At 41.2% G+C, this 16,173-nt stretch overlaps 1 protein-coding gene across 1 annotated transcript in view; it reads right to left on the bottom strand.

Moving 5' to 3' along the window:
- The window catches only part of LOC121297900 (zinc finger protein 271-like), a 148,005-nt gene that overhangs the window by 20,251 nt on the left and 111,581 nt on the right, over positions 1-16,173 (bottom strand). The window contains exon 3 of the mRNA XM_041224523.1: positions 7,808-8,463. Coding sequence (XP_041080457.1) covers positions 7,808-8,463 — 656 coding nt within the window. The remainder of the gene's footprint in view (positions 1-7,807; positions 8,464-16,173) is intronic.

Below are 16,173 nucleotides of genomic sequence, written 5' to 3'. Positions count from 1 at the left end.
ATCAATATAAATTGTAGTACAGTCGCTGTAAGTGTATGCAGGAGTACGAATAAAGAGCATTTACTTCCACTACTTGACTTTTGACATAACTAGAGTTTGAACATTAGCTTTGTCTCTCCCAAAGTGTCTGCTTGGTACTGCCCACTGGTCAAAAGTGTCAGGTTTATTTCCTTCCGCTAAAGCTGGCGTAACACCTGTCTCATCAAGTATTTCCTGAGGCCCACATTGAGTGCCAAAGCCCTTTTTGTACCATTCCCCAACAATCCCAAAGCCTGTTCAAATGTGTTCTTATTCCATTGATATTTATCAGCTTGTTTTCCCTTGCATGTCTTACACACCTCAGAGGCAGTTTGTAGCAGTTCATGGTCAGTGAAGGGGGACACCTCCTTCAAGCCCTCATGAGGGTCAATTTCACCCTGTACACAATTACTGCAGGGGAGCCAAATCCCTGTTCCATTTCACAAAGTCTTCAAAACCTCGATAGTCTCTACCCAATATCATCTTGTGTGGTGGTTTTGTCACCACTCTGACTCTCATAGTACTTTGTATGCCTTTAAACTCAATGCTAACTTCATAAGTGGGGCAGTAGTTAACATCTCCATGCACATAGGTGACACAGGTATGAAGACTATGGTCTAATTGCTCAGGCTTCATATATTTAGGTGAAACCACAGAGATAGCATTTCCGGAATCAGCGAGGGCTTCAGCTTGTGTTCAAATCACCACAATTTTTATTATAGTTATGGGCAGCTAGGGCCATATTTACAACACTCACTACACTAAAGTAATTTTGCTCTCCCACATTACAATGCAGTGGTTCTGTCTCATTAGGACACTGTATAGCGATGTAGCCAAACTCATTGCATTTAAAACACTTGCAGTCTGCAAGTGGTGCATTAACAGCTCTGCTATAATCCCCAGATACCCCCAGTCCCTTTGCAGCCATCAGCCACTCTTCCACAGCCCCTACCCTCAGTTCTGGCTTACCCGGATTCTTGTCAGGGTGCTGTTTCATTCAGAGGGGACCGTAGGACACTCCTTGCTGTAGTGACACTCAAATGAATGGCTAAGTCCTTGGCAGCCAAAAAGCGCTCCATGACAGCAACAAAGTCGTCAGGTGTGGAGAGTTCATTTTGTCACGCACACCTCCACGGGGGGGCATGGCTCTCTGAACCTGTCCATCACTGGTAGTTCCACCACTCTGATAGCAGTGTTCACATTGAGCTGCAACCACTGTGGTGCCAAATGGATCAGGTCAAACATTTGTGACCTGAGAGCTTGTTCCTGTTTGAAACTCCAGGCATGAAACCGCTGTGCCCTTAATGTGGCGATCATGCCTGCCCAGACCAAGATTTCAGCCTTGAGCAGATCATTAAAGTCATGATAGGCCTTTGGGCGTCACCTATTAAAAATGGGGCCACAAGACAAGCCCACTTTATTTTTGACGCTCAAATGACAGGTATGCCTCCACGTTGTTATCCTGGGTCATTTTTTGTAGCAGGTGAGTGAGCTTCATGTCAGTCACCCTCACTCTGGAACCTTCAATGGAGTCGAGTCTGGCAGCTATCTCCAGTCTCTCCTGCTGGGCTTGTGCCAATTGGGCTCTCTGTTGAGTTAACTGCTCCTGTTGCAGCCGATTAGTCTCCCTCTGGACAACAGTCTGTTTGTGTTGAGCTGCGGTGGCTGTTAACAGAGCCTTCAGCACCTCTTCCATGGAAAGGGGGAGGACTTTATTTACTAGTGCTTATTCCTCCAAGTCACTAGGGGATGCTCTGATCCCAATCTGACACCACGTGTAGTACAGTGGCCATAAGTGTACAGTAGTACGAATAAAGAGCTTGGAGCCCAAAGTTGGTCTTCAATATCAATTTGAACGGTTTATTAATTTATAGATTTTTTTCAAACAAAACAACACCTCACAAGGTGTAAAAAGAAAAGCCAAGCTCCACACGGAGCACTAGCTAACAAGATTTTGCCTGACTGAGGTTGGAACGGCTAAGCCACTTATCCAACAAACAAAACAAACAGTAACAACCCACAGAGTTACCTTCCTCTGTGAAGGATTTTCCCTTTTATATATCAGGTATACTTTCCCCTCTTCATTCTTAAGCTAACATACCTACTTCCCAATATAATTCCACACACCTTATTACAAAACCTTCTGATCAATATAAAAACAACCACTGCAATCATCAGTTAAGTTTTAATATTATTAATTGAATTGCACAGACAAAGAACCATGCATGTGCATTCTGAACAGTTTTGAGGTATTCAATCTTTTTTATATTTGAATAAAAAAAAAGTAGCCTATAGACTACTATACGTTCTTCCATGGGTTTGAGATTTGAAATACTGCTGAGATGATCTGTCATGAAAGGTGCTGTACAGATTGATTGAAGATGATGTTGGGATATTAACTGACATGCTGTTACATTCTGTATGAAAAGATATTTATATTAGTGAAAGACATAATAGATTTAGGGGACGTGGGAAGCTGTTACTAGAGATGTGCGGTTTGCAGAGAAAGAACAGATTCTGGGATATGTAGCATTCTGCTAAAAATATATATTTTCTTCATTTAATTACAAAAACATGTTTTGAGGTAGATGTAACATTTGTATGTTTGTTTTATTGATCATACTAAAATAACATTAAAGTGCTAAAAATCAATGTTTCTTGTTACTAAGTGTGGCAGAGCAAAGCTCTGCCCTTTTTAAATTGGCAGGGATGGGGTTAATTTCCCCTACCTGCCTGGGTTTATTATATTCAGTTGGCTGGGGTTGATTAGTTGAGTAAATGATTAACTTAATTAACGATCAATCAGCGCCCAGCCACCTGACATAAAAGGAGACCTCTGCTTCTCATTTGGGAAGAGGGAGTTGAGAAGCAGGTTGGTGTTTGTGGTTGTTTTGTGATTTTTGAATTTTGATAAATCCAGTGAAGACATTGCCCAGCCTGGAAACCTTATTTTTGTAAGTTTTGTTATCTTTCTATTTGTGTTTAAAGATCTTTATTTTGCCCTTGTGCACTTTATTTTTCTGTTTATTTATAATAAAAGTATATTTGTTTGAACTGCAGTCTGTCTCTGGGCATCTATCCACTCACCAGCCTGTCACACTAAGCATCTGGAAAAGGATATATAGTGTTTTGGAATGAAGCTCTTCAACTGTATAAGAGTTGTATTGTGTCACTACTCCTCTATTCACTGCTCTATTGCACTTACACCATTGCAATCTGATTCTGCTTATACATCAATGGAACAAGATTTACTATCTGTGTATCTCCTCTTGAACTTGCCCGTAAATGTAGTCGTGCTGAATTTCAGTTTGCTTTTATTTAAACTGTATACGTAGTTACTGTATATGTTTTACTTGCTCTTAGGGAAATGTCTTCTTAATGTAGGACTGAATACAGTTATTCTATTGGGATTGCTCTTTACTGTATTGTGATTTTAATCTTTTCATTTGCAGAGATTTTAAATGTAAATCGCCCTGGATTAAGAGCTTCTGTCAGTAAATATATAAATACAATTTCTTGTTACAAAAATATCCAGAATATGATATCAAGAAACAAAACAAAATTACAAAATACATTAACTATATTCAGTCCTATATTAAGAGCAAGTATAACTATGACCAAATACAACATACAGTATGTGATTCAAGTTAGAAGCAAGTTCAAGGGCTGGGTTGGATAAGGTATGGGTCTCCAACACATTTTCCTGGAAACTTCTCTTAATAATTGAAAAAGTTGTTTGATTTAATTCATTGATCAATAACTTCTATGTGTTTCTACCCCAGTCTTTATCAATTGGTGATGTAGGAGGGTAACCCAGAAAAAAAAAACTGTGCTTTCCCCATTCTTGCATCAGCTTTACAAATGTTTCAACATCCCCTCCTTCCTGCCTAAGACACTCACCAGGCTCCTCACTTCAGGCTTGCAGATGCTCTTTATTAGATAGAATAGGTAGGCTCTCCAGGACCAGGGTTGGAGACATACTGTATTAGATAGGATAGGGGGCTCTCCAAGACCAGGGTTGGAGACCCCTGCTTTAAACACTATGAATAATAATAAAGCACACATCGTCTCTCACTTACTGCAGTGCTGTGAGGTTGAAGACAGGCAGATGTTGTCTAATATTCTTCAGTGTTGTGTCTCCAACCTTTTGTTTCTAAAACAGATCATGAACATAAGAGAGAGCTGAGCAGATTTAAAAGGGGAAGCCACTCCTTCTTATAAACAAAACACCAATGAGCTCCTTTTCCACCTCCTGTGGGAATGGAGGTGTAGTCTCCCCTGGTAAAGGCACATCCCTGTAGAGTGCAGGAGGCTCTAGAGTCAGGGGCTTGGAGACACCTCCTCCCTCCCTGCGCTCCCCCTGTATGACTGTCAGCAAAACACATTCCCATGATATCAGGCAACACACAAACAGCACTAGAAACAGCCATAAACTAAGGGCCAGAACAAATCAAAACCTGATCGCTCATGCTAGCAAATATTGATTCTGATGGCCTGTTCCCATATTTCTTATATTTTTAACTCCAAAACTGAAACAAGACATTTCCAACATGCAAATGCAGCGTGGAGAAGTTTCACCAGAGTAGGAGGAACAGTGAAGAGCAACTTGAAAACAGCTGCTGACCAATCCCCAGCCGGTATTCTTGACCTTTGCAGAGGCAGAAACCCCAAGGGGAACAAGCCACTCCAGTCTCAGTGTGTGTGTCTGTCTCAGTCTGTGTGTGTGTCTTTTACAGTGTGTGTTTGTCTTTCAGTGTGTGTGAGTGTGTCTCCGTGTGTGTCTGTCTCAGTGTGTGTGTGTGTCTCCGTGTATGTGTATGAATGTGTCTCCGTGTGTGTCTGCCTCAGTGTGTGTGGGTGTCTCAGTGTGTTTCTTTGTGGCAGTGTGTGTCTGTCTCCGTTTGTGAGTGTGTCTTACTGTGTGTGTGTCTCAGTGTATGTGTGTTTGTCTCTGTAAGGGTCTGTCACAGTGTGTGTGTGTCTGTCTCAGTAAGGGTGTGTGTGTGTGTGTTGGTGTCTCAGTATGTGTATGTGTGTGTGTCAGTCTCAGTGTGTGTCTGAACAGCCTGGCTATACCTAGGTGATGGACTCATTGGATTACAGACCTGGGGTTTACTGCACTTTCAACCCACACTTGAGCACCAGCACCACACGTTTCAACAACACGGCACTGGACACCGAGTTTGGACAACTCACGAGACGGCGTCACTTCACCACGCATGACACGGAGGATAGAAGTGTCTTCAGTGTTGTTGGTACATCACAAGAACCCTCCTGTAGATTTCTGAGGAATTTTTACCAAAAAATAGAGATGCTGCCTGTGTTTTATTGAAACAAACAAACTCATGAATCCAGTAACGTGTGGAATTATGAGTTTTATTTATTTTTTAATGTAAATTTGTATTGATTTTTCAGTGTTTTCTTTTTTTTTTTTTTAAACCACAAGCAGGATCCAAAAGAAATATACCCAATGCACAAAGACACAAAAAAGGACATGTGTTGCAGAAACTAAATAAATAAATATATTACATAATATATAATGGTGATATTAACAATAAAAAAAAAAACCCTGTATGAAATAATTCATGTAACAAAAAAGGGGAAGTATAATAAGCAATTATAGCTGAGGGAAGAAAACTCTGCCACAAGAGAGCCTTGCCCATGCTAGAGATCCGCCCCACCCCTAATAGCATCAGAAGGGACCCTTAGTATGCTTAATGTGTTTGTGATGCTCACTGTAAAAAGGGGCTCCAGTCATATTCAAATACGGGTATTTTATTTAACAGAGAATAATTTATTTTTTCGAAACTGGAAAGTTAGGACATACTAAGAACCCAATCCTTAAGTGTGGGTGCTGAATTACTTTTCCAGCGTCTCAGAAGTATATGCTTCGCTGTGGTAATTGCCAAAGTGATCCACCTCACCTGGAAATGTGTTAGCTCAGATAAGTAAACTGTTGACCCCAACATTATAATCTTTGGGAAAAGAGGGAACTGTTTTCCTACAACTTCAAACATGATCTGCAAGCTAAGTTGCCACCAGTTAGTTAAAATAGGACAGGACCATATGATATGTGTAATTGAACTCCCCATTACATCTCCAGCATTTATCATCTGGTGAAATAGTAACCCTATTCAGCTTTTTTAGGTTCAGTGCCATCTGTGTAGTATCTTAGCCTGTATGAACCTATTCCCTATTTCTCGGTAGGCTGAATTCAGATTTTCTATACCTGAGTTCCATTCTTCCTATGAGATCTCGGTTTCTAATTCTGATTCCCATTGATGTTTCACTTTGCTTAAGGGGTCTGGGGTTTGATCTAGTAAAATACGGTAGATTTTGGGGGCCAATCCTTTTCTACCAAGCTGTTTACTTAAAAAGTTGTTCCACAGGGTTAGCTGATGGTCATACAAGGGGTCACCCCAACTACTTCGAAAGAGCACTCTGTATTTGAAGGTGTCTCAAAAATTGTGATTTCGGTAGACCGTATTTCTTTGATACCTGCGCGAAACTCAGTTAGATTAGCGAAAGATCAGTTACATGTTTAATACCTGCCATACTCCATTGTTCACAGAAAATTGTTTTACCACGAATTTGAATATCTCTATTAACCCAGATTGGGGCCTGTGGTGATTTACAAAGTTCCTAGTGCCCTGCTCCGAGTTGTTTAAACCAAGCCTCTCGAGTGACAGTAATTGTTGGGTGATCCGAGAAATTTGGGTGCAGGGCCTGGAAATTCCAAGACCAAGGGGGAACCCCACCTCCTGCCTCTACCTCCATAGCATACTGTCACGAAATCTGTGGGTTCAGATTTCTTTACGTAGTCTTTCCATTACGCTCAGCATATACTCATATCTCAGGGGAGACATTAGGAGGACAGAGTTGATACTACTCCTAGTGGGATATTGTTCTGCACTGGACCCACGATATATCCAGTTGACTAATATAGCACTTAAGAAATTGACAGACTGTTTTTTTTAAAGTTTAGAGTATTATTAGTACTTGTTCGGTTTATTAACGGTTAAATATTGGATAGAGTAGTTACAGGCTGCTTCGTATCCCCAGCTGACAGACACACTGAGCAGTCCAGAGTCTTAACAGATATCAATGTTAACACCTTAATACATGTATATATGTGTGTTTTCAAGGTCAACAAGCAGGCCAAGAACATGTCACTTAAAGTACCCAATGGTCTATTTCAGCACATTCAACAAATCACTCTCTAATTTCTAAAACATAGCGTGAGTCCCTTATAGCAATACATGCTATAAGAGACTCATGCTATGTAGGAGGAGGAGGAGTGGCAAACACTGTTGTAGGAGCAAAGGTCAATCAAAATGATCTAGACAAGATTCAGAACTGGGCAGACACATGGCAAATGACATTTAATAGAGAAAAGTGTAAGGTACTGCACGCAGGAAATAAAAATGTACATTATAAATATCATATGGGAGATATTGAAATTGGAGATGGAATCTATGAAAAAGACCTAGGAGTTTTTGTTGACTCTGAAATGTCTTCATCTAGACAATGTGGGGAAGCTATAAAAAAGGCTAACAAGATGCTCGGATACATTGTGAAAAGTGTTGAATTTAAATCAAGGGAAGTAATGTTAAAACTGTACAATGCACTAGTAAGACCTCATCTTGAATATTGTGTGCAGTTCTGGTCACCTCGCTATAAAAAAGATATTGCTGCTCTCGTTTGTAAACTTTCTTATGTTCTTATGAAGCAATGGAGGAAGTTGCACTTAAGGAGTGGATTACTATGTCGAGAGTATAAGGATGTAAATGTTTTCCAAGTTGTCCTGATTGACTGAAACTTTTACCACAGTCGGAGCAGTGATACGGCTTTACTCCTGTATGAATTCTCTGGTGTTTTGCAAGGTCTGCTGAATCCCTGAAACTCTTCCCACAGTCAGAACAGTGATATGGTTTCTCTCCTTTGTGTGTTCGCTTATGTGATTCAAAATTTCTTGACCGACTGAAGCTCTTCCCACAGTGAGAACAACGATAAGGTTTCTCTCCTGTGTGAATTCGCTGGTGTATCACAAGGTCACCTGAGTGACTAAAACTCTTTCCACAGTCAGAGCAGCAATGTGGTTTCTCTCCTGTGTGAATTCGCTGGTGTGTTGTATGGTGTCCTGATGATATGAAACTCTTTCCACAGTCAGAGCAGCGATAGGGTTTATTTCCTGTGTGAATTCGCTGGTGTATTACAAGGTCTCCTGAGCGACTAAAACTCTTTCCACAGTCAGAGCAGCAATGTGGTTTCTCTCCTTTGTGAACTTGCTGGTGTGCCAAAAGGTGCCCTGATGCCTTGAAACTCTTCCCACAGTTAGAGCAGCGATACGGCCTCTCTCCTGTGTGAATTCGCTGGTGTATTACAAGATTTGCTGACTGAGTGAAACTCTTACTACAGTCAGAGCAGTGATACAGTTTCTCTCCGCTGGTATTTTTAAATTTCTCTCCACTCAGTATCTTTAAATTCCTTAACTGGGTGGCACCAATCCCACAATCTGAATGTTCTCCACCACCCGTCCTTGCTTTAACTGCTGGACTGGAACCTAGAAAAGACAAACAGGAGAGAAAATCAGAGACTGTTTTATGTAAGAAATGCAGCAATTGTGCCTTCCTCATTTTGTCATTTCATAAAAAAATAAGTGTTTTTTGTTTTTTTTCTTGTGCTGTGCTTTTGCTGGTGTTATCGATTATTGCTTATCATTTTTCAAAAAGGGTTGCAATGGGTACCTACCTGTCAATACTAGCCTGATCAGCTGGATTAGGATAGGGAGATTGTAGGGGGAGCTATGCAATGACTAAAGCTAAGGTTTACAATTTTAGAAAAGCAAAGGGTGTCTGCTAAGGGTGTTGGAAAACATGGATCGAGAATTGATTAGGGGTTTGCTACGCATGTGGACTGGCAGAGCTATACTGCTGTTCTTTTCTGAAAAGAGACTAATATTGCAGATAGCAGACTGTTTGGTTCAAATTGCATGTACTGCTAACCATTGATACAGACCTTGCGTCTACAAGCTCTTGCCCAACAATGACTGCAAGCTAACAAGATAACAATGCTGTGGACTAGAAGGGAACAGGTTCTAAAGACTTCAGAGAGATCGAAAGAGATAATGCCACTGGCATCAAAGGGGGTCGCAAGGAGATAACAAAAGGCAGATGTATGGACCTTTTGTCTCCAGGAGTGTGAAGAATGCACTGAGTTCAGAGGTTGTCACACTAGACTACACACACAGACACACACACATTAACACTCACACAATAAATTAAATTACCCTGACAATTGGTTAATGTCAGAGAAAGGGGAGGTGGACCATCTATACAGAAGGGTATTTAATGTCATGCAAACATTGTAATGTTGAGTATTGTGTTTGTCCTGTACCTGGGACCAGACTCCCTGCATATCTCAATAAACCTGGCAACTGACTGAAGAAAAGGACTCTGTGCATTTTCTTGAATCTACTTACTCACCATCTATTTTTTGTAAGTTACTTCATTGGCGAGCCACCTTGGGACTGTTTCTTGATACTTTTTTTTCCAAATACCGGGGGGTTGATACTTGATTACGGAGAAACCTTTTTTGCAAGCCTGTGTCCCATGAAGAGGACCAGGACAAAACAGACAGAAGGAGACTGTTTCTACTTTCAGCTCAGACGGTGTGGAGAATCTTTGAATCAGGACTTCAGATCGAACATATAACCACGTACATTGGTGAGTAGTTACTAGTTTTTTGTTTTATATGCAGTTTTTAGAATGTAGTGAGAATCAAGGGTAAAGTATGAAAGAGGACTTTTGACTACTTGATAATTCATGTACATTGAGGACACAATTAGTTAAGACTGCTTAATTAAAAGTGTATTGACTATTAGGACTTTAGGTATGAAAGAGGACCTCTGGAATCCTAAAAAAAGTAATGAGTAAATCGTGTAGTGTTATGACGTGCCAGTAGAGTTTATTGGACTAGTTACACGGACTTGTATTGCTCAACAGGTACGGGCATACTCGGATTTATGTTTTATGTTTGTTTTTGAGAAGATTTGTTACACTTGTTTTGTCTTTGTTTGTACTGTTTGGTTTATATGTCACGAAAGGGGGCAATAGGATAAGCCTCTTATTTAACTGTCCACATTAGGTGGTACAAATAAGGAACAATCAGACAATAAGTTCCAGTTAAGCCCAATAGCACATACAAAAGTGTAAATTAAATGTGCAATAAACCAAAATAAAATTGTATGATTCCTTAAGCATAGCTTTAAACACGGAACATTGGTAACAACAAGACAAAACTAAAAAGTGGTGTTTTTATTTTTTGTTAGTGTTGTGTTTTGTTGAGAGTCTGATCAACTCCAAATATGTTCAAAAATAATCGTGACAGTCAACGAATGGATGACTGGAGAATCTGGAGTATAGACTATGTTTTTAAACATGACAAGGAGGGACGACCCTATACAAAAGACAATAATGACCCAGTCAATACTATAGAGCAGGAATGTGTGTCTCGGAATGGAAAAGAAAAGCATAAGAAAGTGAAACAGGTTAATTGCATAAGAGCAATGAGGCAAACTATTGAAGAATTGAAAACAAGATATGATTTTACAAGGGAAAATTGTAAGAAATTGTCTGTTGAAAATGAAAGTTTGCATGAGGAAATTAAGCGATTAGAATCAGTTACAAGTGCTTCCATGGTTGAAAGGCAATTGGCTGCCACACAACAATTAGAGATGCGTAAGGAAAACGCAACCCAAAAACAACAATTGATAGATTGTCAGAGAAAGACAAGTAATTTGGAGTCAAGTTTGAAAAATGCACGGATTGCATATAAGGAATTATGGAATGTGTCTGGAGAAAACAAAGACAGACATATTGTACAAAAGTTGAGGGAGGTACGTAAAAAAAGCATGTGAACAACGACAGAATAATAAGGTTTTGCAGCGCAGAATTGCAGCATTGGGATTGGTTGATAATGAGCAAGAAACAGATAGTGAGGATAGCGATGGTCCTGAGGACTGGGATCCTAGACAGGAGAGTGAAGAGGATGAAGAGGTGGAGGACTTAGATGAGTTAGAGGATTTTGCTCTAGCACCTGAGGAGGTTCAGAAACAAAAGGAAGGCACTAGAGGGGACTATATGTCCAGTATTGCAGAAAATGTTAAATCAAGGAGGCGCAATACTGAAAGAACAGAACCGAAAGGGAGAGTAAATTTTGCAGGCAAGTATGTCAAAACAGCTCCTGTAATGACTCGTAGGATACGCACAACTGGTACTTTGGACCAGCAAACTGGAATAACTACATATGATTATGCTGATGAACAGGTCAATAGGGATTTGACATTGTCAGAATTGGCTTTGATGAAAGAACAGTTGCCCAAATGGGATGGTAATACAGATCCTACACCTTTGTGTGAAAAGCTGCGTGGTATACAACGTACGTTTAATCTCACTGACAGGGATTGTTGCAGAATCCTGAGTTCAGTATTACCAGTTGAAGTGATTGCACCAACTGAATTTACACCACCGGGTGCTAACCCACAATATCCAGGACATGATGAGAGAGTTAGATTAATGTGTGTGGCTGCTAATTATCGACATGCACCAGATCTCAGTAAGGTTCTTGACGCTGTTCCCAAAAAGGGACAACATCCTACTGACTTCATTCGAAGTTTTGTGCAGACGTATAATACCCACAGAGAGAGAGCTGCAGCAAGAGTTGCGATTACAGATGATAACGTCACGTTTTGGCAGTTGGTAATCAACAAATATAAAGACTTAGTCTCTCCTACATGCAAGCATCTACTGATACAGTACAGCAGGGCACTGTCAGTAGACCCTGTTCCGCAAGGTACAGGGCAAGACATACATGATTGTTTAAGAGACTGGAATGAGTCTGAAACAGATAAAGCACCAATAGAGAAAAAGAAAATTGCTATGATTGTTGCCAACGAGGGTAGTGTTAAGTCAGGATGTTTTAATTGTGGTAAGCAGGGCCATGTGTCAAAGGAATGTAAAATGTCTAAAATGTGCGCAAACTGCAAACGCGCTGGACATACAATTAATCAATGCTGGGCTAGAGGGGGAGGTGCTGAGGGGCAGGGTCCACAACAAAAGCAGAGGGCTGTAAATAGCTCGAGATTACCTATTGCACCTACACTCTTTTATGAGGAACTGAGACAATTGTTACAGACCTTCTCAAATCAGATAGGAAACAATGGCCAACATAACCCTTCCCACATCCCACAGGAACCCCCACCTTCATCTGCCCTATGAAGGGGTCAGGCCTCTATTGCAGCAGTGAGTGATATTACTGCTGACAAGGAGGGCCACCCATGTGTGAAAGTTTTGGCTGGAGGCCGTCAAGACACATTTCTGATAGACACAGGGGCTGCTTGCTCTCTCACTTACCATACAGACCTACCACCCACCCATGCCAATCATGATTTCAGATTTCATTCATTGATTACTGAGAAGGCTATTGAAGATTATGATGTTGTGAAGTTACTACATACTAGTGACAGCCGGCTGGCTGAGATTCTGTTGCGTCACATTAAAGTGTGGGCACAGCACAAGCATGATTGTGGTAATGTTAAAGGTGTGGTAATAGCTGTGAATAGCATTGATCCCCCTCCACAGAAACAATATCCCTATCCAAAGGAAGCAGAAGCTGCAGTTAGTCAGACAATTGACTCATTGTTAAGACAGAAAGTAATACGTGAGTGTGTCTCTACTGTAAACTCACCTGTATGGCCTGTAAAGAAACCAGATGGTTCATGGCGTCTAACTATTGATTACAGGCAGCTTAACAAAAACACCCCCAGTGCTACAGCATTGGTATCCACCACACCAGACATGATGTCACAATTGAAAGGAACAGCAACAGTGTACTCTACACTGGATGTCTCGAATGGATTTTGGGGAATTAGAGTACACCCAGATAGTCAGTACAAGTTTGCTTTTACCTTTAAGGACAGGCAATTTACTTGGGCTGTGTTACTGCAAGGGTATAATAATAGTCCTACGCTGTTTCATCAATGCATGGCTAACATTTTGCAAAGTTGTTCTCAAACAGATAACATCATCCAGTATGTGGATGACATACTTCTACAAACAGATACCAGGGAGGAGCATTACGGGCTCCTTGATGAGGTTCTCACTTTGTTGGAGGAGGCCGGCATGAAGCTGAACCCGAAAAAGGCAGCATTAATGAAATCATCTGTTTGTTTCTTAGGAGTACAGGTGGAAGCTGGAGGACGTATACCTGACCCAGAAAAGATTAAGTTGATTCAAAATCTGCCCCGCCCACACACAGTTACAGCCTTACGATCACTTTTAGGTATAATAGGCTTCTGTAGGGACTTTATAGAGGGTTACAGTGAGAAAGCTGCACCTCTATATGAACATCTAAAGGGAAACCCAGGTAAGGAAGACACACTTACCTGGAACAGTGCATCACAGAATGCTTTCATGACACTCAAGACGTCACTAACACAGGCACCAGCTCTGCGTAGTCCAGACACCACACTTCCGTTCATCATTGAGGCAGCCGCATCAGACACTAGTTTGTCAGCAGTACTCATGCAGGAAGTGCATGGTAAGTGTATACCTGTGGGGTACTTCTCACGTATGCTTACACCGGTAGAAAGATCGTATGATCAATGTACAAAACAAATTTTGGCAGTACATTGGATTGTGACGCACACTGAATACATTTGTCAGTTTGGGAAAATAATAGTACATACACCACACACCCCAGTCGCTCTGCTCATTAGAGGGCAGGTGAAGGGAGTGTCAGCCCAATGATGGGGCAGATGGGTTACTGAACTTGCATCTAAAAACATCACAGTTAAACACTCTGCATCCTACACACTTGCTAACATGCTCACCTATGAAGGGGAGGCTCATGAATGTACGACACGACAGTTGGAGGCAAAGGCTGGTCCTTTTGCGACAGTCCCGCTTGCTGACTCTTTGTCTGTATATGTCGATGGCTCTCGCTTTTACGACAATGGCCTGTATCACACAGGTGCAGCATGTTGGGCTCCAGCTATTGGAAAGGAGGTACTGATAAAGTGTAAACCCACAGACTCTGCACAAAAAGCAGAAGTGATAGCTGTACTAGCAGCACTAAGGGAGTTCACAGGAAGGCTTACTATCTATTCAGATAGCGGATTTGTTTGCAATTCCCTTACAGAGTACTTGCCGGTGTGGCAGAAACAGGGTTTTTGTACAGCCAACGGTAAACCACTAACACATTACGCACAGCTCTTGCAGATCTGGGATCTGGCCTATGAGCGTACATCAGGCACACTAGCCATTTGTAAAGTCAAATCACATCAACCAGAAGGCAGAACGGTACAGGGAGATGCAAATAATACTGTAGACATGCTAGCCAAGAAGGCAGCCATTGATGGTATCCCATGGGATTCCTCAACTGATCCTGTATCACCTGTCACCACGGCCACACCTACCATGTTAGATTTGAAAAAGGCAAAGGCACTCGATTCTAAACTGGTTGAGGTCATGGATGCCATTACCGCACAGCAGACACTTCCGCAGCCTTACCATAAATACAAGGACACATTGTTGGTATTCGAAGGAATACCCGGAGGCTAGTGGTTTGGTTGAAAGGATGAATCACACATTGAAAGATGGTCTCAAGAAGGCTGTATTAAAAGCAACTACTGATCTAGGTAGATCTACACCTGACTGGGTTGCAGCTTTGCCCGGAGTGCTAATGGTAATTAGAGCAACTTCAGTGCGAACAACAGGATATACCCCATTTGAGCTAATGACAGGAAGGACAATGCGGGTGGCACACCCCACAGGGGTCCCAATCCCTATTACGAGCAAGGTTACTAATGACCACTTCCTTCAACAGGTACAATTAGCTCTCCAAAACAAACTTCTGGATGCTGCTAACCGGATGGGGGCAAAACATCAATACACAGTTCAGTCCTCTCAACCCCCATATAGGATCGCCTTTCAAATTGGAGACCAGGTCATGCTAAAAAACTTTTTAAAAGGCGGGGCCTGGGAAGCTAATTGGGAAGATCCATATCAGGTTATGGATAAGTTGGGTGAAATCAACCTGAAATTGGCAATACAGAAACGTGGCAGACCAATACAATACTTTTGGTTCCATGGTGACCAGCGTAAGCCATATCAGAAAAAGGTCATTGAGCCTACACAAACTGCATAAGAATATACACTAAACCTGGTCTTTTGTGTCCCCACAGGTGAGTTATGAAATACCAACTAACAACCTTGATTGGCATATGCTTGCTGAAGCACGATGGGACCCAACAACGACATTGGTAACAGAGACACAGTGTATAAAGAAAGGAGAATATGTGCAGTTACAATTTCAAGATAGCCTGGGGCTCCAGGCATGGAAAAAGGACGGTAAAATGTTTGGTCTTGACAAAGTATGGAAAATATCTGGTAATAATCAAGTGCCAGAGCCCAGATATGTCCAAAAAGGAGGGGACATAATACTACAATGTCCAGGGGACAGATTTAGAGATATTTCATTATGCCAGTATAATAATGAGAAATGGACATTAACAAAAGTCACGACAAACCCAGAGAAATGCACCTACTCGATTACGAACTATGATGATTCAAAGGGAGGTGTCTGGGAATTTAAAGTTATCTTTGTAGCGGGTGATGCACCACGTGATAGGGTTTGCAGATATAAATTAAAAACCTGGTCTGATAATGATGCCCAAAGGTTTCTGTGGTCTAAGAACCACGAGGGACGGTATGAATCTATTATATGTGAACCTCCACAAGAATGGGAAAACCCAGATAGTTGGGAAGATGGACAATTAATGGCTGGACACCCAAAAAGGTATTTTAAAAAATCAGACATACAGGATGTTGACACAATATATCAGTATCAATATCCAAATCAAATTAGTAATATTTCAGTTCATAGTCATAACTGTTCATACAAATCACTCAAAAATATAACATTAACATCATGCAAGGAGGACAAACCCAAAGTATGTCCCCCTTTGCACCCCCTACCTCGGGAAGGTATCATTCTCGGACCAGAACGAAAAACTGTTTTGGATAATGTGAATATAGTATTATCATATGTGATGTATAATTTCACAAATCTAACTGTTATGTTTGAACAGCATTG

Source organism: Polyodon spathula, chromosome 23, assembly GCF_017654505.1.
Source record: "Polyodon spathula isolate WHYD16114869_AA chromosome 23, ASM1765450v1, whole genome shotgun sequence".
Classification (NCBI taxonomy): Eukaryota; Metazoa; Chordata; class Actinopteri; order Acipenseriformes; family Polyodontidae; genus Polyodon; species Polyodon spathula.
This window is presented reverse-complemented; position numbering and strand designations above follow the sequence as displayed.